This window comes from Callorhinus ursinus, unplaced genomic scaffold, assembly GCF_003265705.2.
Source record: "Callorhinus ursinus isolate GAN/ISIS: 27379988/994484 unplaced genomic scaffold, GSC_fseal_2.0 scaffold5, whole genome shotgun sequence".
Taxonomy (NCBI): Eukaryota; Metazoa; Chordata; class Mammalia; order Carnivora; family Otariidae; genus Callorhinus; species Callorhinus ursinus.
In genome coordinates, this window is record NW_027397067.1 from 45,324,105 (window position 1) to 45,351,334 (window position 27,230).

The following is a 27,230-nucleotide window of genomic DNA, read 5'->3' on the forward strand; positions in this document are numbered from 1 at the left end:
GCTTGGGACTCTCTCTTCCTCCTTGCCCCTCCCCCACCCCCACTCGCTTGCTCTCTAAATAAATCAGTCTTAAAAAAAAAAAAGAAAGAAAATTTATTTATTTTTTTTAAAGATTTTATTTATTTATTTGAGAGAGGGAGAATGAGAAATAGAGAGCACGAGAGGGAAGAGGGTCAGAGGGAGAAGCAGACTCCCCGCTAAGCAGGGAGCCCGATGTGGGACTCGATCCCGGGACTCCAGGATCATGACCTGAGCCGAAGGCAGTCGCTTAACCAACTGAGCCACCCAGGCGCCCAAGAAAGAAAATTTAAAGAGAGATACACGAACGTTCTGCAAAAAAATCATTAGCTCCTTCCAGGTCATAGAACAGATTGGCAGGAAAACTGGAAAGGAAACTGTTTTCTTACCATATGCTTCACTCACGCGTTTATCTGAGGAACCAGGGTTTTTAGGGAACAGTGATTTAAAAAAAAAAAAAAAACCTTAGCACTTTATGGTATAGAAGGCAGCTCCATGTCAAAAATCTAAACTCACTCAAACGCCTGTAATTTTAATTTTTTTCAGTCTCTCTTTCCATCTGAAATTTGTATTGTTGTTGGCTCAAACACCACTTTTTGATTGTCCTTGCTGCTTGCTGAGAATGCGGTCTCTAAAGCGTTCTGTTTAATCTTTGAATCAGCTCAGGAAGATGGAATTACCATCTCTGGAAAACTGCAGTTTAGTTTCAAGGAACTCACTGCAGCTGCAACAATAAGATGGAAATGTGGCTGGTTTGGAGGAGGCGAGGATAAAGGTATGGGATTAAGACAGCCTTGCTTGCCCCAGTGAGTAGAATGATCACATAAATCACAGGCTAACCTTGGCTCCACTCAGCTCGCATTAAAGTATGTGGTGTCACTGCCTCCCCATAATTAGGATTTGTCATCTTGAGCATCAGGATGGGAGACGCAGATGCCAAAGAGGGGCCCCAGAGAGAACAGAGGCTGAGGAGGAAATGAATAATTTTGGTGACAGTGACTACTATTTTGATAGGAACCAGAATGTCTGCAATATTTCAAGAACCTTGTATAAGAGCAAGAGCTGTTGGAAACGTGCCTTCCAACTTCAAAAATGTGCCTGACCATAAGAACGCTGATAAGCATGGGGGGAGAGCAGTTGGAACTCTGCGGGCTGCTTGTGTTTCCTCTCTTGATATTTATGCCGAGATCACATTTGCAGCTGCTTTTATCTGCTCTTTAGAAGTTCTTGTATTTGAGGAATCATTAATTGTAAAATAAATACCTACTCACTGACATAGAAATGTAACTTATGAGCCAGCTACAGAACTGACTATTACATATAGAGAGCATCTGGAACTTTCCATCCTACCCAAGGTGCCATTTATGGAGGAGACTCAAGGTTATCACGCCTCATGTTGTGTCCATATTAGTGCCCTGGGCGAAGGCATTAAAAATAATGCTCGCTTCAAGAAAAAAAAAATTTAAAAATTACGTTACCCAGGAATATGGATGGGGACATGGGAAGAAGTTTCTGAACAAGAGCCAGAGCCCTGAAAGAATGACCAGCAGAGAAGAGAGCATACAAATGCAGTTGTAAGAGCAAGGCTTTTGAGAAACAATGCAGAGACTCATCTTGTTAAAATGAGAAAGGTACACGTTGGGATTTGGGGTAACACAAGAGGAAGTTAGGGTACAGCAGAGGTGACACCATGAGAAAATTGACCCCAGGACATGTAAGGCACAATGTCTTCCTATACAGCAAGCTTAGGTGTGGTCAGTATCAGCTGGTCCAAACCAGTAGGGAGGGTAAGATCCCGAGAGGTTTGCAGCAGCAGCAGTGGGTAGTTGTGTGGGTATCGCTTAGAACCACAGGGGTCATGGGATGAGAATCCAGACCAGGCTGTATAAGGGCCACGGCCAAGCAAAATGGAGTTGACAGTGTGTCCCAGTTATCTATAGGGTCAGGCATTGGAGGCTGGGGCACCAAGCAGCCTTGTAGTATCCCAGCCTTGTAGTATCAAGCTGGAATCCAAACACCCAGACACGCCCCGTCCTGAGAGAGTGAGGAAGATGATGCTTCCATTTTAAGGCTCCATTAAGCCCAGGGCTCAGCCTCTGAATGTAAGATCATGCTGGCAATCCAACTTCATTCCAAATCATAGTAGAGGGCAGGGCTGAAGCTACCTGTCTCTTTCCTGTCCTGCTGAGGATCGTAGCAGGTGTTGGCCCTGTAATGGACATATGTTATTTGTCTGCCCAACAGCCCTTCCTTTGGGAATTCTGTCTCTATGATTAACTATGACTTGGATATTGCCCTCCCAGTGCACAAAGGTGGGAATGTGACTCAAGTCTGGCCAATCAGATTACTTCACTCCCCTTCCCATAGCGATTTATCGAGAGATAGGCATATACACAAGCCCAGCCAAATCTTCTATTCTTCTCCTACTACCAGCTTTTACTGAGTGCTTACCAAGTGCCAGGAACTGCTCTAAAAGCTTCAGATGCATTATCTTGTTTCATCCTCCTAGCAATTCAATAAGGTAATGCTATTATTATCTTCCCTTTACAGATAAAGGAACTGAAGCAAAGATAGAGTAATTTGTCTAAGATCAGACAGCTAGGTGGTAGAGATAGACTGTATAACTAGGCAGTTTTGTTCGAAGGCTTAGGCTATGGAGGTACAAGGAAACACACACTCGCTTCCTCTGGGATTGTAAACTATAAGCATTATGTAAACTGGATACGAACCATCATTTCCCCTGGCCTCAGGGTGGGAGTTGTCTGCAGTAAAGGAAAATGAAGCCATATATTGTGAAAAGGAAAGGGAAAGAGAGAGAGAGAGACCTTTATAATATGGCTTGAGTTCCTGGATCCAGGTGTGCCTGCAGCTATTCAACCCATGGACTTGTCAGTTTCGTGGATCAGTAAACTGGCTTAAACTAGTCAGACTTGGGTTTTTGTCCTTTGCAAATAAGAGCCCTGACTAATAGGGGCCTGTCTATGGGATACTTCAGCATGCACAGGGGAGGGAGGGAGTTGGGGAAGGTCAGAGCGGAAGAAATGAGTCAGAATGTTAAGAACAGGTTGGCATCCTAGGACATGCATATAATTGCTGCGGTGGTGCACAACTCCAGTGGTCCCAACATTACCAGTGTGCCCTGCTTCCTACTCAGTGATGGTCTGGAAACATAACGACTCTCCCTCTGCAGACACAGTCCTCTGGCCCCTGGAGAGAAATCTAAAGATGAAGCAAGGCAGAGCAATCACCTCACTAGGAGAAAACGTTTGATCTGCCTTATCAATGCCTGGGTTTATAGCACACTGCAAATAACCTGCAGAATGCTGGTTGCACACACACACACACACACACACACACACACACACAAAACCTTGGAAGTTGTGAAAAGCAAGATAATTGCAATGCTTGTGCTTTGAAATACACCTTTTAAAAGATTGGGTGAATGCGGGATTGGTTGGCTGGTTGCTTGGTTGGTCCCCCAGGAATAACTAGAAAGGGTTAATATTTGTTCCACCTTTGACTAGTTAAAAGTGGCCTTTGTAGATTCCTGCACTTATAGAGCAGTGGAGTTTGGTGTGGTTTGGCCTTGAGCTAATAACACAAGTGAAGCTCTCAGAACAGCGTCTGGCATGTAGTAAGTACTCGTTAACAAAACACCGTTCTTTTTTTCTCTTCTTGGTTTTCCAGCGATTTTTCAGTAACTGGTATTACTTTTCTGATGAACAGATTCTGTAGTGGGAATGAGTAGCGAAGGGTTTAATAATTGGATGAACAATTAGAAAGGCATCTCTAATCCATATTCCTGCACATGGACAAGTGGTAGAGCCAGAAAAGATTTTTAATTCAAACATCAAACCTGGAGAGACTGAGGTGAAGTGAATACCCAGGGTCACACAGTTCATGAGTAACAGCACTGCAGTTTAAATATCAGGTTGGTACAGTTAAATTGTACCAGCCTTAGTTTGCCTAGACAGTAAGAATAATCAAATCCCTACACTTGTTGAGCGTGTTATAATCCGAGTTTTAAAGCCTGAATTAATTATCACAATATCCCATGTCATCAAGTGAACTAGCTTAAAAAGTAGAAAATTCTTGCTCAACAGGAACTTGTAGAACTTTGTAGCTGAAATGGACTTTAGAAATCAAGTAGAGGTGGGGAAGCCCAGATTAAACAGATGTCTTTAACTGTAGGACTGATGTTCAGTCCTACAGTTCAGTTTGGTTGTGCTAACATGATGTTTCTTGTGCTAACAGATGTTCAGTTTGGTTGTGCTAACATGAATTTTGATTCTCCAATAGGAGATCTAGTGTACAACTTCTCTCCAGGTTATGTGACAATGGAATCTTTTTTTCCTCAGCAAAATTATTAAAATCTTGAGGTGTCCTGAACACCGTCTAGGAAATGGTGGAGTAAATCTCTAGGGTTCCTGCATCAGCTCACATTTTATTCTATAAATCCTAATTCTTGTCCTGCTAGCTGAGGCCCAGAGTGAGAGATCCGTCATTTTTCTGCCCAGTGCACCTCAACTCCCCTCACTACTGGGGTTCCTGCTAGGGCCTCCAGGTCCCTGTTTTCTCTCTCCCATGCTGAAGGCATGGGAGAGAGAAGCCAGAAACTGCAGCTGCCGGCCCAGGCCCCCCAGCTCCACTCCCGCCACTGCGGTTCTAAATTCCCCCTGCGTGTAATTATAAAGTATGTGTTCAGTTATTTACTTTCCCTGTTCCATGCAGAGTGTGTAACTGAATAATACAGCTCACAAGTAAGGCCGCCTTTTCTCCTGCAAGGTCTGAATTAAAAAGATTACAACTCTCTATCATTTTAGTTAAAAAGAAACCACTACTTATGTAGTTTTCAAAAAAAAAAGTGGAAACAATGATTCTCTGTCCTCTCAGAGATGCAAGCAAAATTGTAGAATTAAGACGTTTACATGGGTTTTGTTTCCGACTGCCCTAAACTGCCTCATTTAGAAAGGTAGAAAATAAAAATGCCGATGTTTCTTGAATTTCCAGAAACCAAGTCTGGCAGCTGGTTCACTGTTGTCTTTTTTTTTTCTTTTGAAGCTAAAAAAATTACAAAGTGGTGTCAATTTGCTCTATTTATCTTGGGAATTAACTTTAAAGCTTAATTGTCAGAGACAGTGACCTCTATGCTCATGAAAATCCCCAGGGAATTACAAAAGCCGACTTCTTTAGTGGAATGTGAATGTCATTCTGGGGTGAATCAGCCCGTGCATCGCCTGAAGGAAAAGGCTCAGCCCAAGAAGGAAGGAGCTGACCCCACAAGTTTTTGTACTTCGTTTCTCAACACCCAGATCTGGTTCCTAACCCACTGCTTCTGTCTGACCCACGTTCCTGCCACTGAGCCAGTTACAGAATTGACTGTAGATGTGCCTTGTCACAGAAAGACTGGGTATCTTGAAATGACCTGAGCCTGGGTCCCCCCATTGACCCCATTCAGCTCCAGAAGGCCTCGGAGGAGATGGTGCAGTAGGTTGACAAAGTTCTGGTTGCTCTTTAAGAAGGTTCCTGAGCAGGATTTTGCCTGGAAACTTACCCTTACTCTGGCAGCATTTGGAATAAATGTTTGGCTGAAACCATATACTATCAAATTAATAGAACAATTGTAGGATAGAGAACAATAAGTCAGAAAACAAAAATGCAAGCATACAGCTCATAAAGTCTACTTTATGGAAGTAGCACAATGCTGAAAAAGTACACATTGTCCTCAGTGGAATAACCACCCCCATCCCGACCCTGCCCCAGCCCCAGCCTGCTCCATCTTGCACACATTTAACTTAGGGAAAAAGAAGAGGAGGAGGAGAAAATCATTTGAGCAAATAATGCCCCAGCCTCTGCCGTGGCCAGTGGTAAGCCCAGATACTCAGCAGATCACATCCCCATTGTAATGAGGTAACAGTGAACAGCCAGAGAGGCACTGGGGTTTGGTAACAGTCTTTTCTAAATACAAAAAAACTCTGTTGACTGGCCCCGCCCTAAATCACTGCCTTGTAAGAGAAGACACCTCGGAATAAAAACAGTAACACGGAAATAGATTATGCTCTAGTATACACAACAATCCCCTTTTCTGGAATCTGTTAACATAAGGTCAGAGCTGGGACCCATGGTTAAGTACTTTCTTTTCTGTAAAATTTGGAGCTCATTAATTGACTTAGCCTTGACTTAGAGAATGTTGTTCTTTTTGACCAAAGCACAACTTCAGAAGGGATTTGAATGGAACGATGAGATAGGTGGAGACTTGCATTTAGCAAACCAGATGTGCTACATCAATCCCCAGATCACTGGAATCTATCAGATAAAGCAGCCAGATCATCCAATGACTAGATCTCAGAATGGGCCTCCAGGAGAATTCACTCCTATTAGTAATGATTAACAAGGAAGCCGGGAAAGGAAATTTGGGAATCAGCCATAGTGGTCTTCTCAAGTTGGGAGTAAGTGAGAAGTCAGTGAAAGGGAAAGAAGAGAAAATATGGTCAGAAGGAAAAAATTATATGATTTGGCATCTAAGAAAAATAAGGTAGCATGGATAAGTGCTTGCTGGTTTCCAAGGTTTTCCTATTTTAAGTTATTCCAAAGCAACATTTTGGATCAGTCATTCTCAAACAGCCAATTTAAGGACCCATGAAGGCTAGTCACCTGGAGCGATCTTTAAATATCTAGTTTCTCAGATCCATCTATAGAGAAAGTCTAGTATATGACCAGGAAAACCGTACAAGACTGGACCTTTAAAACATTTTCATAGAAACAGATAAGCAATAGGAAGTCGTTATTGGTTCCTAAAGGATCAGAGGAAAATGATCAAACAGGTCTTTAAGGACACAATCTGGCAGTAGAGACAGTTAATGGAGCAATTCTTCCCAAATTTAATCTACAGAGAAATCACCTAGGGATCTTGTTAAAATTCTCATTTAGTAGGTCAGGCTGTATTTCTTTTTTTTTTTAATAAAGATTTTTATTTATTTATTGAGAGAGAGAATGGTAGAGAGAGAGCATGAGAGGGAAGAAGGTCAGAGGGAGAAGCAGACTCGCTGCTGAGCAGGGAGCCCGACATGGTACTCGATCCCGGGACTCCAGGATCATAACCTGAGTCGAAGGCAGTTGCTTAACCAACTGAGCCACCCAGGCACCCGTCAGGCTGTATTTCTAACCAGCCCCAGGTGAGGCCAAAGCTGCTGGTCTTCCAACCATCCTTGGAACGGCTGAGTCTGGAGGCTGGCTGAGGCTCTAGTTCTGGTACTCAGAGGCTCTTGATGTGGCATAGCAGGCTGCTGGGATCAAGTCAACATTTTTTTCCTTGGAGGGGAATTGCAGCTCCAACCTAGATGAGACTATGAGGTAAAACAGAAAGAAGCCCCTTCTGAAATCAGGAATTCCAGCTCTGGGCCATGGAAAAGTCAGCTAGCTCAAGAAAATAACTTTCCTCCTGGGCCCCTGGGATCCCATGGGTAAAATGATGTTGTCTCTAAAACAATTTTTCATCCTATGGTCCTAAATCCTCTAGCCCCAGCACATAGATAGAATAGGGTCAAACCAACTTAGGTGGCCTTTCCTAAATCTGCAGGTTATTAGTAACTGTATTGTAAAGAATCAACACGAGTCTCTTACATCCTTTTGGTATGTTTGCTGTAAAACATGCATGTCCTTCCTATACATCAATTGTGTACATACTATTTAGACATGTAATTACACCCTAAAAGGGGGTAAATACATTTGTATGTGGGGGGTTGATAAAAGAAAATGCTATTGTATACAGACCGAAAAACATTATACTTTATTTTTAAAATATTGTAAGGGCTGGTATAAACAAGTCATAGCTTACAGATGTGTGTAAAAGCTGCACGAATTGTGCACATTTACTGTTTGGAGGGGAAAAAAATCTTAGTTTTAAAAATTGTTTGGACTGTATGTTCTTTTCCTTTTTAGCAGGGTGGGAAGCCAAAGGAATAGAATTACAGGGTAGAATATAAAATACCTCCTTTAAGGAAATAAATGTGTAATAGGAACTATCTAGCCAGTTCTCTCAGGCATGGGAATCCCCTGAGGCTCGTGTAAATGTGTTTAAGTATGTCCTCGGTGTCACTCCAGATGTTTCTGCAGAGAAAGAATTCTTCTCCCCACACATTGGCACTAATGCTCTGCATGTAACCTCCATCCATGCCCAGACTTGCCCCAAGTCAAGCAGCATCCTGAAGGGGGACCCCAGGTGAGACTGGGGGTCCATAGGCCCCTCCCACTCCCCTCCCTCTATACCTGGAAAGTCATGTGTGTTGATAAGTATTCTCCTAGGCTGGGAGGGGAGAATCAAGCCTGGAAGTATTACCACGGGATAAGGTGCAGAAGTAAAGTTTACCAGGCAGAGAGGTCAGGCCAGGACAATTTTAAATGGTAATTAAGTCTCTCCACACTAATCTTTGGAGATTGTCCTTGGACTGTCGCTGTGGGGGAACCTCTCTGCTGTGTGTGGGGCCGGCTTGTAGTTTTCACTCTGCCCTTCAGGGCAACTGAGCTACACATTTTTGCCATAGCTTCTGGGTGCCCAGACTGTTAAAAGCCAGATCCTGGCTTCTACAGTTGCCCCCCTTCTCAAGCCCTGCTTTACATGGTGACAGGGCCAAGAAGGATCCAAGGCTCCCATTTTTCCTCTAGTATGTTCTGTCTCATTTCTCATCCCATGTTCCAAGAGAAAAGATGACGTATTCCCCACTCACATGGCCTCCCTGACACCTCAGGACCTATCCCACAAAGGCAATGCTGCCGTGGGGTCTCAGTGGTATTTGTCACAACCCACAGCAAGGTCATCCCCAGACAAGTCCTGACACCTTCTGTCTCCCAACCTCACCCACTGGCTTTGTTCACACCTCCCTACTCTAAACAGAAAGTCACACACCAGTAGCCACAATGGAGTAAGTAAGTAGTGACAACATGCTGAGTTGTTCCAAAACAGAATCCCGCCACCCTATATAGTGCTTAAAACCAGAAAGGCAGCAAAGGGGATAGTGAACCCTGTCCAGAACCAATGACAGTATTTATGGTACCAACACATAGAAGGTAACATTTATAAAGAGTCAAATACCAGGCCTAGACATCCTGTGGCAGAGACTATTGGGCATCGCCCAATATCTGTTCTCTTCTTCTTTAGTAATAGAAGCCTGCATTTTAGTGGGGCATACAGCCACTCAGAGCAAAGACTTCATTTCCCAGCCTCCCTTGCCGCTGAGTTTGGCTATGTGTCTTAGGTTCTGGTTTCTGTAGAATCTCCTTAAAGAAGTGGTGCTTGACCTTCATGCCTTCCTCCTTACTCCTGGCTGGAATGCAACGATTTTGGACTATAAGGTGAAAATCATTTATTTAAGTTGATGGAACAACAAAATAGAAGGAATCCAAGTACCTGCTAATCAAGGAGCTAGCCACCATATTGACTCTAGCTTGACTATGTTTATATGAGAGATAAATTAACTTCTCTGTTGGTGGGGCCCCTGGCTGGTTCACTCAGTAGAGCATGAGACTCTTGATTTTGGGGTTGTGAATTTGAGCCCCACCTTGGGTGTAGAGATTACTTTGAAATCTTTTTTTGAAGATTTTATTTATTTATTTATTTGACAGAGAGAGAAAAGCAGACAGAGCGGCAGGCAGAGGGAGAGGGAGAAGCAGACTCCCTGCAAGCAGAGAGCCCAAAGGACCCTGGGATCATGACCTGAGCCAAAGGCAGACGTTTAACAAACTGAGCCACCCAGGTGCCTCAAAAATAAAATCTTTAAAAAAATTTAACTTCTCTGTTGTTTAACCTATGTTATTTTAGATTTTATGATACAGTTCAATTGTATTCTGATACCATTTCCTTCCCCTAAGATTTCATATGTCAATGACATCCCCAAATTAATTGCATCATTGTTTCACTACAGAGAACATCCACAATAATAGCTTTGAAGCCTAAAAAATCTATTCCTCATAGATCTACCCCATGTATTCTCTAATTGCAATAAAACAGAACAGGGTACAACAAAATGTAGTATACAGGATAGTACAGTATTCCTACTTTTCAGTACACAGTGAAAATTTCTTTTGATAAAATCTTCCTGTCAAGACAGATGACTTTTTCTCTAGAAATACTTGCCGCTGTGACTTAATTTTTGTACTTTTTACCACTAAATACTAGGCACTGGGTCAAATTTCTTCCACTTGGTCTCCTTTAATCTCCTAAATTAGCAGATTTAGAAACTGAGGCTCCAACAAGTGGCAGGACTTCCCCAAGATAATTAACTAGGGACCTTGGATCCGGGTTTTCTGATTCATACTGTATACATCATAATTACCTGTTTATTTGTCTGTGTTCCTACTAGACCATAGGTCCTTATTCATTGATATATCCCCAGCACCAACCACAGGACCTACTATACTAAATATCCCCCCAAAATAAAACATGTTAAATGAATTAACAAGTCTAAAATCCCACTCTGCCATTCCTCCCTTGCTCTGCAATGGTTCTACAAGCCAGTGCTCCTAATATATTCCAGGTCACTCCCAGGCCATATGGCCTGTCAAAAGAATGTGGTCAAGGCTGAGACAGAGGGGAGCAGAACTGGTGAACACACCCATATGACACACTCGTGTTCTCCTCCACACTCTCCTGGGCCTGGGCGGGCCCACCACGTAGGGCATTTGGATGTGTGCCTCATGGCCTGGGAGACAACTTGCACTTTGTGTACTTTTCCAGGGAAAGGAAAAGGCAACCGTGGTCTAACACATGTTAGAAATGCTGTTGCCTGGTGTCCTGACATCATAGCATCCACCCAGACTGATTCCTGGAGGCAGGCCCATTTGCCAGGCATGGGCTATGGAGGACATGGGAAAAGGGGTTAGGCACTGTGAAATGGAGTATGTAGCTAAGATAGGCAGTGTGACCAGTTATTGTGACACGCAGTGCATGGGGTAAGAATAGAATGGAGACTCTCCACTTCTCACTTCTGTGTGTCTCCAGATCCATCAAAGTTGTCTTAAGTTTTGAGCTTAGAGGCAAAGATAATAGAGCTCATTGCTCCTTAAGAGACCTGGATTCTCTGAAGCCAGCTGGATCTGAGCTGATACCACTTTAAGTTCTCCCAAGGAACAATGAGGATGGGGCCAGCCTAGCTGTCTGCCACTTCCTTTACCCCTCCCTCCAGCAAGGATGCCAGAGTGTTTGGTTTGGTTTGGTTTTTTTCTTTCTGTGGCTACTTAGAGTCAGGATGTGAAAACAGGCTTGAGTGAACCAGTGGTCACCAATCATAAGGAATCTACAGCTAAATTATCACCTGATGGAAATACCATTATTGTAAAATGTTGTCATGATATTAAGGTCTTCCAATTGGAAAACCAAAAGTTAAGGCCGTGCTGGCATTCATTTTCCAATAAATGAGCTGGCTTAAATACTGACTTTCTCTCCTTGACTTGTAAAAATGACCTAAAAATGTAAGAGAGAGTTCAATAAATGTTTTAAAGATTGCTGTTAAGTACAAATACCTTAACAATTTAACAAAACCAGAAGAAGCCAACCTTAACATCCCACCTTCCTTGTCTTTGCCCCACCCCCAAGTCAGGATGAAATTCAGGGTCTCAAACAGGAACACAATTGCCTAGAACCTGGCCCATAGTAGACACTCAAAAATATTTGGTGACAAGGAATTCTATGTGCCTTAAGAGTTGACACCTCACAGACTTTGTAGAGTTTGCTGAGTTGGATTAGATTAAAAAATAGTGTATTAATCCTCTGGGGAATATTCACAGAAACAGCTGCAGGGATATACATTTTCCTTTGTTAAAACTTGTATCTGCATTCAAATATTGGCCTTGGCATTTCCTAACTAAGTACTGGCTGCTTTGAATGTTACTATGTCAAACCATCTGCACTGGAAAGCAAAATCTTGTTAAGAAATATGATCACAGGTTGTAAAGAGATTATCATGTTCCTGACCACTATACATTTTATACTTTGAAAATCCCCATAAGAAAAGGACATATTAAAATAGCAAACTTTGTCACATTGGAGCTGAGTACTCTTACACAATTTATGACTCAGGTCAATATATTCATTTTTGTGTGCATTTTCAGTGGCTTCCCCGCACTGGCTCACTAAAATGAAACCTTTTTCCCCCCCCCCTGAATCTAAAATAGACAAGAGGCTTCTAGTTAGACCCGGTTTTTTAGGGACCCGCTACGGCCTTTGAGGCAACGTGCCTTCTACGGTTCTCACTGTCCACAACCAGGAACCTTCCGGGGCGGGGCGGGGGGAGGGGGCGGAGGACGGGGCGGGGGAAGGGGGTAGCAAATGCTCCAGAGGAGGTGGCTCTTTGCCTAGCTAAGAACAGAAGTTCAAGTCAAGGTTCTAGAGAGAAAGTGCAAAGCGAAAGTTTAAGGGAGGTTCATTTGGCATAAGAAAACTACAAAGTGCCAGCTCCCTTCGGATTTTTAGATCCACGGGTATGGGGGGCGGGGGAATAGACGATTCTTATACTCCCAAGTGAAAGGTAATGGGATTGGACTCAGTCTTAAGGTGACAAATCCGCAGGTTGAGGATCACGCCGTCAACGCCCAGGGACACCTGCCCTCCGAAAGCTGGGCAGCCGGGGACCCCAGGACGCAAGATGGCAGCGAGTGAGCGCGCGTGCAGAGTCGGTGAGCAGAACTTGCGTGTCTGTTTCAGCTGTCCTAAGAGCGACCCATACAGCCTCGGGGAAATCCAAAGACACAGAAACTTCCAGCCCAGGTTCAGAGACGATCCTGCAGATTGTGACACTCCCTTATCTCCGCCAGCGTCAGGCACTCTGACCCAGTGCAGGGAGGACAAGGGAGGGTGTGGGCAGTGTGTCAAGGTGTAAGAAGAAGGGTATGCAGCAGGCTCACAGAATCACTAGGCAGTGATGAAAATAAGAAGAGATAACTATCTCGAGAATACTGGGCGAGGGAAAGAGCGGAGAGTCCCAAAAGGTGAGAAACTAAAATGAGGTGCGATGCTCCTGTGTGGTCCCTAACAGGGACACTTCCTGAAATCATATCAATTCCAGTAGATTATAATCATAACAAAAACTGGCCGTGAAATGGGAAGACACCCGTACTACTTTCTCTCCCTCGCTTTGCCCATGCATCCAGACCCAACTCCTTGAAGGGAGGGCTCGCGCCTAGGTCACGTGACTCGTCAGGTCTCCTAGGATTTGGGAAGTACCTCTAGAAATCAGGTGAATGGGCACCTGGGTGGCTCAGTTGGTTAAGCAACTGCCTTCGGCTCAGCCCATGATCCTGGAGTCCTGGGATCGAGTCCCGCATCGGGCTCCCTGCTCAGCGAGGGGCCTGCTTCTCCCTCTAACCCTCCCCTCCCCGCTCTCATGTACTCTCTCTCTCTCATTCTCATTCTCTCAAAAATAATAAATAAATCTTTAAAAAAAATAGAAATCAGGTGAATGAAAGCCAATGAATGAATGAATCAATGAGCGAATGAATGAATTAGCTGCCCTAGGCCAGTCTCTGGTGGAAAGGGAAATGAAGGCAAGGAGGGAGAGAGGAAGAGGGGGGAAAGATAAATTCCCCACGCCTTCGATTCTCCCCAAATGTCAATTTGATCTAAGTCAGTGGTTCTCAAACTTTGGCATGCATCAGAATTACCTGGTGAGCTTGTCCAATCACATCGCCGGGCCCCACTCCCAGAGTTTCTGACTCAGTAAGTGGGGCCAGAGAATCTGCATTCTAACAAGTTTAAGAATTGCTGCCCTAGACAGTAACTCTGAACCCATCCCAGCATCCAGAGAAACGATCTCTGCAGAGTATTGGAAACTCTAAGGCAATCCAAGATATTTTAAAAACAGACGACAGAGAACCTAGAGCACAGCTGTTCACTGCCGCATAGGAATTGGAAATCAGGATTTTCATTTGAATTTTCTCCATGTTAAAGGGTTGGCAGGTAAAGTTTGTTTGTTTTTTAAGTGAAAGCCTAACAAAAACAGGTTTGCAGATGCTCTCCTAGTCCTTTCTGAGGATCTTTTCGGACGGAGTGAGAGGGCTGGGACAGCCCCACGTTGGGCGGGTGGAGATGCCCCAGAGGAGTACCAACCACAAGGGCCTTCCTCCTGGGAAGCTCCTGGGTCTTGTCCTCCGATGCTTAGGTCCTCTTAGTCACGAACACCCACGGGCTCCGTTAGAAAAGCACCTTGAATTCGAAGCTGTCCTTCGACTCGGGAGCATACGACTTGACCTGGCTTTCTCTTTCGAGGCGAACTGCAGGAGATCCGCTTCTAGGCGACCGGGGGGTGGGGTAGGGGGGTGGCAGGGGGGAGGGGGCTTAAGCCCAGAGCGGAGCGCACCCTGGGAGCCTAAGCCCATGCCCTTGGCTGGAGGCGCCTGCCTCGCGGCCCGCCGAGCTCCACTGGCGCCCAGCACGTGCCATTGCCAGCACGCGCTGCTGCCGGCTGCCCCCCCCCCCCGCCCGCGACACCTCTCGGGACTCCGCGCAGCCTGAAGGCGCGGAGCGGTTCTCGAACGCCAGGGCCTTGGCAACATCACGCGACTCCGGAGGGGCGGATGGATCGCCCGGCGGCCTGGACTCCGCGCTGGGCCTTGCTGCTTCGGCACTTTGGAAAGTCAAACAGCGAAGGGACCCAGGCTTCCAGGAGGGTCTGCCCCTCGGCTTGCCCACCCCTGCTGTGGCCCCGTGGCTAACCTTCCGACCCGGTCTAAGGCCTTCGCAGGCAGCTCCCCCCCCCTTGCCGGTGACTCGGTGCCACGCAAGCTGGTGGCTGGAAGGGCAGTGCGGCCTCCCGCTGAGTGAGGCTGAGCGAGCGCGCAGGCACCAGGAGAGCGCCAGTGAGCCCAATACGCACCCCTCACCCTCCTGCCCCCAGGGACGAGCCCCGCGAGGCTGCGCCGGCCTCTGGTGCCTGAGGCTGACGGGCCTCGCCCCATTCTGGAGGTGGCTGGGCCCAGGGATTGGATGGCTGGAAGCGGTGAGGGGTCCTCAGGTCCCCCACCGCCTCGCCCCGGGAAGGCTCGCGCGCGATCCGGGCGCCTCGCCACACGCCTCTTCACGCTCTCGGGCTTAAGGAGAGCACTGACCGTCCAGGAGACCCGTTCCTGACAAGGCTTCAAATGATGGGGTGGGACGAAGCATAGGTCGTGGGGAGTGGGTCAGCCTTTCCTAATACGGTCCCCAGAGAAACGTCTCTTTCTTCTCCCACAGGGACAGTGTCCGAGGCCTTGGAATCTGCTGGAATCTGAGCTAATGAGCGCGGGACCGCCCGCAAATTCCCTGCGCTGGGGTCAGAACTGGGGTCTTTCCCTGCCCTGAGAAAGTGAGAGTTTCCCGGAGCGGCGCGTGAGTCCGAAAACTCATCTTAGAAAATCCCGCCAGGCGAGAAGTCGCTGGGGGGCCATCGCGTGGGGCGCTCATCAAGGCCCCGACGGTGGGGTTAGAGGAGCTTGTTGGCCCTGACAGCAGGCCAAGGCCTTCTCTCCAGCAACCCTGCGGCGCACAGGACTCTATATCCGCAGCAAAGGGGCCCAGGTCGAAGTGAAAGGAACCCAGCTGCCCGCGGGGTAGCTGAGGGCTACGCGCTCACACCGCGGAGCCTGCTGCCTGTGACCGCCCCCCTGCGCCTGAGCCGGGTAGTGCTCAGCACTTACCTCCAGGGGGCGCTGCGGCTCTTCCCGCAGACGGCGGAGCTCTGCCCGCGGCCGCGCTTTCCCATCCCAACCCAGTGTAGAGCGCCGACTGGAACATGCTTTTTTTTTTTTTTTTAAGATAAAATTCTTAGTCTTTTGGTCCCTGTCCCACACCCTCAGTTCTGAGAGCAATGCCCGCGATCCTCCTCTAGGTTTTCGCGGGCCTCCTCACTACTCCGGGCCTGCAGCACACTCGCCCAAAGAATAGCCGGGCTTCCAGCTCCTCCGGGATCTAGGAAAAGCGGCAAACAGTGCGGGAAGTTCAAATGCAAAAGGTCCCCGCCCTTAAGAGTCTGAGGAAGGCTGGGGAAAAGGGAGGCAAGTCCTCAGAGATAATGGCAGCTGAAATCCGTGGAGAAAAAGATGGGGTTACCATAATTCGTGTTTTAAAGGGTAAACATTTTTAAGATAACCGCAGTGCGCGGTCAGAGTGGGAGAGATTCGGAGTCAACTGCAAGAAGCCTGTTGTCTGACACCTGCTCGCTGCTTAACTGGCCGAGCCTCCTGGGTGGGCCAGGGCGGGGGGAGAGGGGACTACTCTGCCGGACCCCTCCTCCTCCAACTCTGTGTTTCCTCTCTCCGGCCTTCACCTGGTCCTCCGGGAGCGTAAACTATCGGCAGTTCGGGCTGGAGCAGCAACTGCTCGCGCGCCTCTCGTCCGTCTGTTAGCCATTTCCCTGGAAGCGTCCTTGGTGTCGAAAACCCAGAACCCAGAGCGAGGACAGCAGATGACCGTGTCCGCGGAAATGTCAGAGTGAACCGGCTGCGCAGCTCCCGGGGGGGCGCGGAGGGAGTGGGACCGGCTGCGCAGAGACTCAGATCCCCGGGAGCAGCTGGGCCGCTGTAGGCTTCAGGACTTCCCTCTCCACACACCAGGACCCCACAACTCGCCATGGGCCGGGTGGCCTATCTTTCCAGCGGAGCGTTGTCTCTGGGGGAGTCCGGCCGGTGAGGCTGCTCCTGGGTGGGCCCCCACAATGCTTGCGCTCAAGCCGCGGGCATGAGCAAAGGGCTCGCCCGGGCTGAGCCGGGGGAAAACTCAAGGGCCCGCCGGGGGTGGGCGCGAAGGTGGCCCGGGGGAGCCCTGCGTGCAGTGCCGCGAGGCTCTCAGCCTCGGGCTTGCTCTCGGCCTGAGGCGCGCACCTGCCGGGCGCGGCGGTGGGGCCTGGAGGCTGCAGAGGCGCTGCCCGCCCCTCGGCTTCCCCGAAGCCCGGAACTCGTCGACTCTTTCCTACCTTTCTAGCGACAGCAGCCCTCGGGCCGACGTAGCCCCGACTCCATTGTGAACTTCGGAAGCTGGGGTGGGTGAGGTAAACACGTTTCTGAAAAAACCTGGGCTCAGGAGGTTTGCGGAAAGAGGGCGCAGCTCGGTGGGTGGTTGGAAATTCTGTCCACCCCGCAGGAAAGTCAGGCGATTCCTCGCACACACATATACAGGGTGGGAAGGTGTGAAGCCTGCCTCTGGGGAGTTGCCTCCACTTTGGAAGAGGAAATACGAAGCGTAGGAACATTCTTCAGGTCACCACCCCGGGAGTGTGTGTCCTGGGGGTCTGAAAGAAGAGAAAGTTCCCTCCAAATTTTCCAAATTGAGACAAGCTGCGGAAGGAATGAGGTGGTTAGAGAGAGGGGACCACAGGCATCCCGGTAGTTGGAGCTCAGGACTGAGCGCTGAAATGAAAGCACCCCTATAGAACCCATTAGGGAAAACGTTTTGTTTTGTTTTGTTTTCTTAAACCCCTGAACTCTTAGGCGTTCTGCTACTTCCACACTGTTTGTCAAATCTTTAAGCAGTTCAATCCTGAAGGATATTAAACACTGGGGTCTCCATTCCAAGCTCACATTTTAACCTTCGAGAATTTGAAATTGGAGAGAAAGGGAAAAGGATCTACTCTCCCTGGATTACGTTTTCCCAAAGGAACGAAAAATTCCATCTGGGCATAAGTAAAATAGAAGGAATTGTATCTTAATAAAATAATATCTCGTACCTTCTGCCTGGCTCACCAATCACTGGTTAACCTTTTGACAAGTTTTAGTCTTCTGTTTATATTTATCCACTACCCTGCACGATGGGATTATTTTAGTTGTCCTTTGGGGTAGCACATCCAAAACCATCTTTTGACGGAACACTTTTGAATTGTACAGCATTTTGGCTGGAAGATTTGCCCCCCTCAAAGCCCTAACTTGCCAGGGGCTAACGCAGATCCCCTCTGGTGACTCGTCTGGGACGAAAGGGGTTTTGCTCAATGTTGTTCACGCAGATCTCATCTGGAAAGAGGCTTTTTAAAATGAGTGTGTCATTCCCTTTCTGTCACTCGATCACCCTACTTACAGCGTAGCTGAAGTGCGTTCTCAGACTCACACAGGACCAAACCTTTAGAAGAACCTGAAAAATGTGTCTCTACACCAAATTCGATTAAGTTTCTTGGAGACTGAACAATGAATTGTATTGGGTGGGGGGGTGCTGGGAATGAAGATGTACATGTTTTGAGAAGCTACAATAGTATTTTCCTAAAATTTTTAAATGATTGTTCTTCACCCATTCCAGATGGAGTCTTTATTGTTTGCCAATGGGTTGCAGATGCCCACCCTTTAACCAAGTTGGTTTACTGCTTATAAAATGTACCTTGTTTGATTAAACCTTAAATATTGGAAGAAATTTCTTCTGGACATTCCACGTATGTCTTTGCAGTAATTACGGAATTAGTCAATTGTCATCTGTAAAAACAAACTTCGTTTTGAAAACAGCAAGCAAAAGCAGACTACAGATATAGTCATAATTGACAAAAAGTATGTACAAAGCTGTATTTAAAATTGAGGGAAATGTGATATATTTTGGAGAATACATTCTAGAACTGATTGATTTTACTCTACGAAGAAGATGGTTATATTAAACCTGTTAAGATGTGGAAATTATCTGGCGAGAGCGTCAAGTAAAACTACAAAATGCCCTTTGGGTTTCTATTCAGGGTCCTCAGGAAGCGGAGAACCAGTTGTTCAGTTTCCAACAGTATAAGGAAAAGTGGCACCGAGAAGGAAAGGGGGTAGGCTTTGCTTATGTGTGAGTTTTGAACTGAGTCACCTTCGGCTCATCTCTCTAACAGGGAAACCTCGAGCAAACCTGTGCCTTTAAGACTCAGTTGCTATCCAAACACAAGTAAACAGAGTGGACCATTAGCGGGCGCCGGGCGCGGAGGCGGAGCCACGCTCCGTGGGCCCCGCGCTGCTGCAGGACGCCCGCCCGAAGGGGAGGCGGGGCTGCTACTAAAGCCCGGGACTCCTGGCTGCGAGCAGCCTGGGGAGGGACGCGGGCGGGGACAGAGCTCGGAGCGCTCGCTGCTGGAGGGTGATGGCCCTGCCAGACTGCGGGCTCCGACCGAGAGGCTCGCGGAGGCGCGGGGTTCCGGGCGAGCGCTGAGCGCCGGCTCTAACAACCCCCGGGCTTTACAAACTCCACGTCCACAGACCTGGACGAAGGCGAGGATCCGCTCTCGTTTTTGCTGCTCGTCGTCCTCCAGATCATGTCCGCGGCTCCCGGGATTCCGCTCGGAAAAAGAAGTTTGCCCCGCGTGGACCCAATGACCTTTCCGAGCTTTGCGCCTCACCACCTGGGCCGGGTCTGAGCCGCGCTGCCCGGGCGGACCTTTCTGAGGGAGGTGAGTGTCTGCTCTGGGAAGGAGCTGCAGCCGCTTTAAGGAAGGAAGGGTGTAGGGGGTGCAGGGGACATTCACATTCTCGGTCAGGCGTGCCGCATGTTCAGAAATTGTGAAAAGAAATCAGATGGATGCAGTCTTGGGGCATTGTGTTTCTCATTTTATCGGATCCCCGGCACTCCACTCCCAGCTAACACTGAAGGACACACGCTTTTATGTGGCTGTCTTTAGTTTTGTTTTGCGACATTTAATCTAAGCATTCAGTAAGGCTTCTTATAAAAGCTGATAAACGTACGCTGAGATGAAGCCCCATAATCCCGTGGTGTTTCTGACGGTGCGGTAGTATTCCTGGTCCACCCGTCCCGGGGCAGCCGCGGCAGCGCACAGCGCGAACGCGCCGGGACTCACACTGCCTGCTTAGCCCGCGCGTTTCAGAGGGAAGTAATAGTCCAGTCCCAGGTAATTCTCCAACCTTGTGCTGGCCTTTTGATTTCCCTCCCACCCTCCAGTTCTGGAGGTGGGGGGCGGTGGGGGGTGCAGAAGGCAAATTCCCCTGGGGTTTAAACGCTTAGATTCTCGCGTAAGAGCTACAGAGAAACGAGTGGTGGTTGCAGAAAGGAGGGAGAAAAAGGTGTTTGCGGAGGGAGCGCTGGATCCGTCTCCCTACCTGTTAGCAGAGAACAAAAGAGGGTTGGCGTTTCCCGAAGCGAAACGGCGCAGACAGCTACTTTCTCTGCTAAACAAACAGCAGTCCTGAGCAGAACAAGAAAATTACTCACGCAGGGGGAGCGAGGGAGCAGAGAGAAACAGAACCCAGATTATGCGGAAGGCATCTTAATTTAATTAACTCCTTGGGAAGGCAGAGGCGCTGCGAAGGGGCAGGAACTTCGCGGCCGTTTTCCTCTGTTCACCTGACCCAGGCTGACCATCATTATTACTTTTTAAATGATCTCCTTATATCTACTAAGACTTTCGCTCTGATTTATGCAAAATTCCACTGTGGCTTGGGCTGAAGTTCAGCGAGTCTATGGATCCATCTGTCATTTCTCTCACACCAACACACAGGTTTTAGCAGATGACCCCTGACTGTACATTATTTTTAGATAACTCAGTGTAATAACAGCATTACCGAAGAGCAAGACTCTATCAAATTACCACGTACCTTTTTTTCTCCAATGTTTTGAAAGCTTCTCTGAACTGAAATTAGTTATGTACACTTTTTTTACTTGTTGACAACCAGGGAACTAAATTTTACAGAACTTCTGTACATGCCTGGAAATCCCTGTGAAGAAGACTGATGAAAGAAAACTAGCCTCAGCTCCACCAAAATATTAATGTCTTATCATTGGTTCTTTCCTTGTAAAAATTAAAAGTAACCAATGGTCCGAAAAGAGGTAGTGGAGAAATGACAGCAGAGGATGATGATCGCTGTTATTGCCTGAAACTCAGTGTGGGAATTACATGCTCAACTCTAGACAAAACGAAAGTACTTTAGATCTCTGCCTTGACTTAACATATCTTTTGACATACATTTCCAGCAACTCGGTGGGAGAGTAGAAATCTAAATTCCCTAATTATTTATGGCAAAAGTGTTTGGTGGATATTTAGGGTTGTTCTGTTTGTAAAAGGGTTGAAGTCATCAATGGTTTGCTCTTCCTCTATGAAGAAACTATCTGTCCTGCAAATTAAAATGAAAACTTACTATGAAATACACTTTTGTGCCACTTTGGAGCTGAACTGTAATACAGTTGCTAATTTTTGTGTTATAATCCATTTGAAGAAAGGGGAAGGAAGACGGCACTCAACTTTGCGCCTGCAAAATTAACATGTAATGTTTAGGGCAGATTTCACTTTTTGCACGTGAAATGGAAATCACAGGTGGTGATATTCCTTTGATTGACAACCTCCCCCCGGCCCCATAACAGTGGTAGGAGTTGTACTTTGCCTCCTGTATTTATTTCTAAGAAATCTAGTCTGGGAATACACCCAAATAATAATTTCAGTTTCCTCTGTAAGGGGGAGACCACTTTTTAACACTAGGGGGAAGATGGTATTTTGAACCTCTAGAAAATCCTCATTACACAAAAAGAAGGAAATAAAACTGTAACTTTTTATTTTTAATGGAAGAGGAAATAAGCAGATAGATTACCAGGGATTTAGGACCTTTTTTTCTGCCTTTCTAGGAGGGCTTGAGGGTTGCCACTGAACAAAAATGAATCGTGATTTGTGGTGGGAAAGTTTAAGGGAGGTTTACAGTTTCGGTTGAATGGTCTGACTGAGCCCCTCTGACTGTTAACACACCTCTCATTAACTCCCAGTCTGAACTCCCAGACCAAATACCAACCAGGCAGAAGCGGTTCATTAATAAATCCCTGTCTCTGAGCATTCCAAACAGGAGAGGAGGGAGAGAAGGTGTGGGCCTCACTGAGGCAACCAAATTCTGCCCTGTCAGAGCGCTGTGTCATTAGCGCGGTCCCCCAAGTCTGCCCTTGGAGCCCCGGGCAACACTTCACAGCGCACTAGAGAAGATTCAGGCGTGTAAAGGGGTGGGCGATGAGGGGAAGACTGGACAAACCTTCCCACCTTCCTGCTACGTTCAAAAGCCAGGCTTAAAGGTTGTTGGCTCTAACCGGCCCGCCTGCCCCTCTCCAGGGAAAGCGCTCAGCTGTGAGTCCCGTAGCTGGGGAGCTGCCCTCAGAGGCAAGGCCCAGGTCGGCGGACCTAGCAGAACTGCTGCTAAAAGGCAGCTGGAAGTGGGAAAAGGTGGGCCCACTCTGAATGCAGGTGAGGTGTCCTGGGGAACCTGGGTCTGAAATCAGACCTCTCTATTGCTCTTTGGGGTGCCGAGAGATGTGAGTGCTTCCACCCTGCTTAGGCCCAGGCCACACACGTCTCCCAGCAGATAAACGAGCTTCCTCCAGGCGGGCAAAGCCGCGCTGTACCTGGCCCGCTCGCTGTGACTCCCCTGCTGCTCCTTTCCTATCTCTCCCCAGGGAGCTCACTCTCCTCCGCTCCTCTCTGCTCTTCTCCTGAGGCCTCCCCTGTGTAGGAAGCGGCTCCCCGATGCCAGGCCGGGAAGCTGCTTCAGCCTCCCGAGAGCTTGGCGCTCAGTCTGGGAGAAGGGGTTCCGGCCTCAGGGAGGTTCTCCGCCCACCCACCCCTATCCCACACCACCGCACCGCACCCCCCCACCGGGAGCCTGAACCATCTGGAAGGGATCTTGGTAGGGGGTGGGAGGGGACGGCCCATGGGAAGGAGGAGGGGGCGATTCCAGGCTGAACCCGGCCCCCGAGGTGTCACTTTTCTTTCCTGCGGCCCGTCACCGCTGATAAATGGGATTGAGGCAGAGGAAGGAAAAAGAAAACCTCCGAGGTCAGCGCGGGGCGAGATTGGCCCCTCCGAGGGCCCGAGGGCCCTGGAGCGCCAAGCGCACCGGGACTGCGCTCCCGCACCCGCGGCGGCGTGGCCCGGGTAAGCGCGGGAAAGATGACCACGCGCCGGGGCAGCCGGCGGGAGGCGCCACGCGAGGAGCAGCCGCACCGCCAAGGCCCTCCTTGTCGTTCCCTGGGGAGCTCCGAGGCGCCTCGGCCACAGAGCCTCGGCCTTAGGCCTGCGGGTGCGGGCGTCTCGGGCCGTCGTGTTTGCCCGAGCTTCGCAGCACAGGGTGGGGTGGATGGGCTGAAGTGGGTGCTGCCTCTGCAGAAGCACACCCCCCCCCCCACCAGACACACACACACACAGCCCACCTTTCTTTCTCCCGGGGCCCGGGTCTTCCGTTCCTCGCGTGCCCGCAATCCGACCTTCCTGTGGGCGCCCACAGAAGGGCCGCCGGGGCGCAGGGTGCCCCGCTCGCCAGAAGGCCACTTCCTGTCCCGCCTGACACCCTGGCCCCGGGGCCAAGCTCGGGGCGGACTCGCCGGGCAGGCGCTATGCTGTTCCTTCACCACTCCTTTTGAGGACCCTGGAGTAGAGTGGGGAGGAGGACTTTGAAGGAAGGTGTGGTAACCCTCGCTGGCGCCAAAGGGCAGGCCGAGCGGGCTTAGATAATAGTCACAACTCTCCCTCTCTTTCCCTGACATTTTTAGGGTTTGCTCTGCGTGCTGTTGTCTCTCTGGCTTTTCACCGGAGCCCCACGCCCACCTGCCTCTGAGTCCTGGAAGAAAGGGGCGGTTCCCTCCGCCCCCCAGCACCCGGGAAAATGGGGAGCAAGGCCCTGCCGGCGCCCATCCCGCTCCACCCATCGCTGCAGCTCACCAATTACTCCTTCCTGCAGGCCGTGAACACCTTCCCCGCTGCGGTGGACCACCTGCAGGGCCTGTACGGTCTCAGCGCCGTGCAGACCATGCATATGAACCACTGGACGCTGGGGTACCCCAACGTGCACGAGATCACCCGCTCCACCATCACCGAGATGGCGGCGGCGCAGGGCCTCGTGGACGCGCGATTCCCCTTCCCGGCTCTGCCCTTTACCACCCACCTCTTCCACCCCAAGCAGGGAGCCATTGCCCACGTCCTCCCAGCCCTGCACAAGGACCGGCCCCGTTTTGACTTTGCCAACTTGGCGGTGGCCGCAACGCAGGAGGATCCCCCTAAGATGGGAGACCTGACCAAGCTGAGCCCGGGGCTGGGTAGCCCCATCTCGGGGCTCAGTAAATTGACTCCGGACAGAAAGCCCTCCCGAGGGAGGTTGCCCTCCAAAACGAAAAAAGAATTTATCTGCAAGTTTTGCGGCAGACACTTTACCAAATCCTACAATTTGCTCATCCACGAGAGGACCCACACGGATGAGAGGCCATACACGTGTGACATCTGCCACAAGGCCTTCCGGAGGCAAGATCATCTGCGGGATCACAGGTGAGGTGGGGAAAAAGGTTGGCCTGGGAAGGGAAGGCGACTTTATCCAGAGTACCGAATCCCTGAGAGACATTCCAAGTGCCACTAAAATCCCCTCTGAACTAGAATATATCCCCAAAGTCCCTCCCTGGCGGCCAGCTACAACTAATCCCCAACATTTACCTTTTTCCTCCGCTGCTGTATCCTATTGCGTCCTTGTTTGGAATGCGGGAGGGCCTTTCCTCATCCCTAGGCAGTTGCAATCTGGTGGGTTGGCCTTGGTCCTGAGATCTGTTTCCCAGTTTCTTCCCGGTCGCAGTTGGGGAGGCGGAGCAGGTAAAGCCGAGGGCCTCCAAAGACCTTCCAATGGTGGGTATTAGTCCGCGCTGCCGTCAGACCATTTCTAGAAATGTTCTCGGGCGACCTTCTCTGGGTTCCCTCCCTTCGCTATCTACCCACCCCCAGGTGTACCCCAGAGCCTGCCAAGGCGACCTTTATTTTATTTTATTTATGGGGGTCTTGAGATCACTGAATTTAGAAACAGCTCCCCACACCCCCTCCACGACCTTAAACTCTGCATTCATACACGGCAACTGAAGAAATACTATAACGTAAGTGTTTTCATCCGGTAAAAACTTCCCAGGAGAGGGGTTGGGGTATCTTCTCTCTGGACTCTACCTGCTGTTCCATGGGGTTAGGACTTCAGTTGGGATCCTCCGCGGCTGTTTAGGGATTAGCTAAAATCAGTTCCCCTGAATTCAACCTTGCCTAACATCCTGATTTGGCCAGTTTAAGTACCAGAGAAAGCCGTAGAGACCAGGAAGGACTCCTTCGGCACGATTTTGAGCTCCAGAATACGCCAGAGAGGGCGATCAAGTGTAGATAAAGCCGGCGTCCCGTGAATGTTTTGAAGAATCTGTTAGTTGAGGTTAACCATAAACAGAATTACACAGGAAAAAAAAAAAGTAAAATCTAAAAACATAAATAATGGGAATCCCGTTTCTTTTGTCCTTTCACGACTTCCTTTTGAATAACTGTCAAAAGAAACTCCTCACCGTGGTGGTAAAACAATTTCAATGAAACCTTATATTGATTTACAGGTATATCCATTCCAAAGAAAAACCTTTCAAATGTCAGGAGTGTGGGAAAGGATTTTGTCAGTCTAGAACTCTAGCGGTTCACAAAACTTTACATATGCAGGTAAGTTTGTTTTCTTGTTTAAAGACAATGGCTGGTTTGGTTTTATCATTTTTGCTCCTTACAAAGGTGTTCAATGGCAGGCTCTTTCTCTTAAAGGCTCTGTTTAAATTTAGTTTTCTAGGTGGGGAAAACAGCACTCAACTTTTTTATATCCCCCCCAAAATTAATCTTACTTAACACAAAACATTATTATATTTTTCTTAAAGAAAAGACCATTCTCTGTATTCTAAATCCTAATTTTAGAATTATTTTTTCCCCATCTGATCTGCCCTGCATTTAAAGCTTTCGTGTTTGGGAGGAAATAAAGGTAATTTCGATAATGGAGGCATGGTGAAATCCCATATGCTCTCTCTCCCAGGGGCCTCATAATTTGTAGTTTTCTGAACATTGAGGAATAGTTTAATTTTCCAGCAAAGAGGAGCCTTATTGCCCGGGAGAATGTCGTTCCTTAAGAGAGGATTAGAGTTTTTCCTTCCTCCTTTTCCTGCCTGTGACACGGTGATGAAATGTAAAGAGCTGGAAATCACAAAGCCCACCACGGTGGCCACCGGCAGTTATCAGTGTAATGGGGGGGGGGGCGCCCTGTGTGTGCCTGTGCGTGTGTTTTCATGATTGGAGGATTAGGAGCCAGATTTGTTCCTGCAAGTCCCCTCTTTTGTTGTCGTGCGCGTGTTATGTTAACGCTTGTGATACGGATAAGACAGAAACTATTGAGAAGCTTGCGGTGGTGGTGTGAAGGATTAATCCTTTGCTTGCTTCACATCTGAACAGGAATCTCCACACAAATGTCCCACATGTGGAAGAACCTTTAATCAGAGAAGTAATCTGAAAACTCACCTTCTCACCCATACAGACATCAAGCCCTACAGCTGCGAGCAGTGCGGCAAAGTGTTCAGGCGAAACTGTGATCTGCGGCGGCACAGCCTGACTCACACCCCGCGGCAGGACTTCTAGAGAAGCCCAGGATGTGTCCCATGCCGCCGCGGCTCCCCTCCCCAGACACCTCTCCACGCCTCCCACCCAGGGGTCGCACCCCCAACCCCTTACTGACCCCAGCTCTTCCCTTGCTGCAGCCGCACCTGCAGCTCCAGGGAGTTAACTCTTCTTCCCCAGACTGAGAACTGTAGAAAGCCACACAAGTACAACCCTTCACAAAGAGCATATGCTAGTTTCTTGTAGATATTCACAGCTCATTTTAGAGCTTTGTACATAATGTTATGGGTCTTTGTTTTGGTGTTTTGTTTTGTTTGTTTTTGTATCTTGTTGGATGCACCTAGCTATGGAAAATGGAAGCCAAATTTATCTTCAAAGAGTGTATTTTCAAAATAAAACTTCTTCTTGTTTGTTTCAACACTTCTGCAAAAGCGTCTTGCTATCTTGCTATTTAACTTCTGTTTTTCCTCTGGGTTCTAGAAGAGTAGGATGCCTCTAAAATATTCAATATTGAGGGTGTTCTTTATCCTTAGGTTTTTAAAATAAGACTTCTCACAATTCTCTTACTGAAGTTCAGCCCTTCCCTTTCTGTATTGTGGCATTTTGGAATTGGACAGTTTGGAATTGGAATTTTTGTTTTTCGAAGATATTAAAATTGATACCCTTAAGGTTTTATCCCCTTTTGTTTATTCTAATTCCTTGTGTATTATTCCTTCAGATAAAGCAATATAATGATCTTTGTTAATAGCATGCAACTCCATGACTGCCCTACCTGAAAGCACAAGGTGAGAAAAGTCCTTGACCTAATGGCAAAGTTTATGATGGACAGCTTCTCTTACCATTAGACTTTGAACACTATCATTTAGCACTATAGACAGAGACTTTATCCTGGTT

At 48.2% G+C, this 27,230-nt stretch overlaps 1 protein-coding gene across 2 annotated transcripts; it reads left to right on the forward strand.

Moving 5' to 3' along the window:
- The first annotated feature begins 18,993 nt into the window (after positions 1-18,993).
- Positions 18,994-26,929, forward strand: OSR2 (odd-skipped related transciption factor 2). 2 transcript variants are annotated; one of them, XM_025871492.2, is made up of 4 exons: positions 18,994-19,373; positions 23,456-24,224; positions 25,304-25,403; positions 26,175-26,929. In XM_025871492.2, exons 2-4 carry the CDS (start codon positions 23,569-23,571, stop codon positions 26,355-26,357), a joined length of 939 nt encoding a protein of 312 aa, XP_025727277.1. In that variant the 5' UTR covers positions 18,994-19,373; positions 23,456-23,568; the 3' UTR covers positions 26,358-26,929. The 2 variants fall into 2 exon arrangements, with proteins under 2 accessions (XP_025727277.1, XP_025727278.1); XM_025871493.2 differs by having other exon boundaries at positions 26,257-26,926.
- Positions 26,930-27,230: the final 301 nt, after the last annotated feature.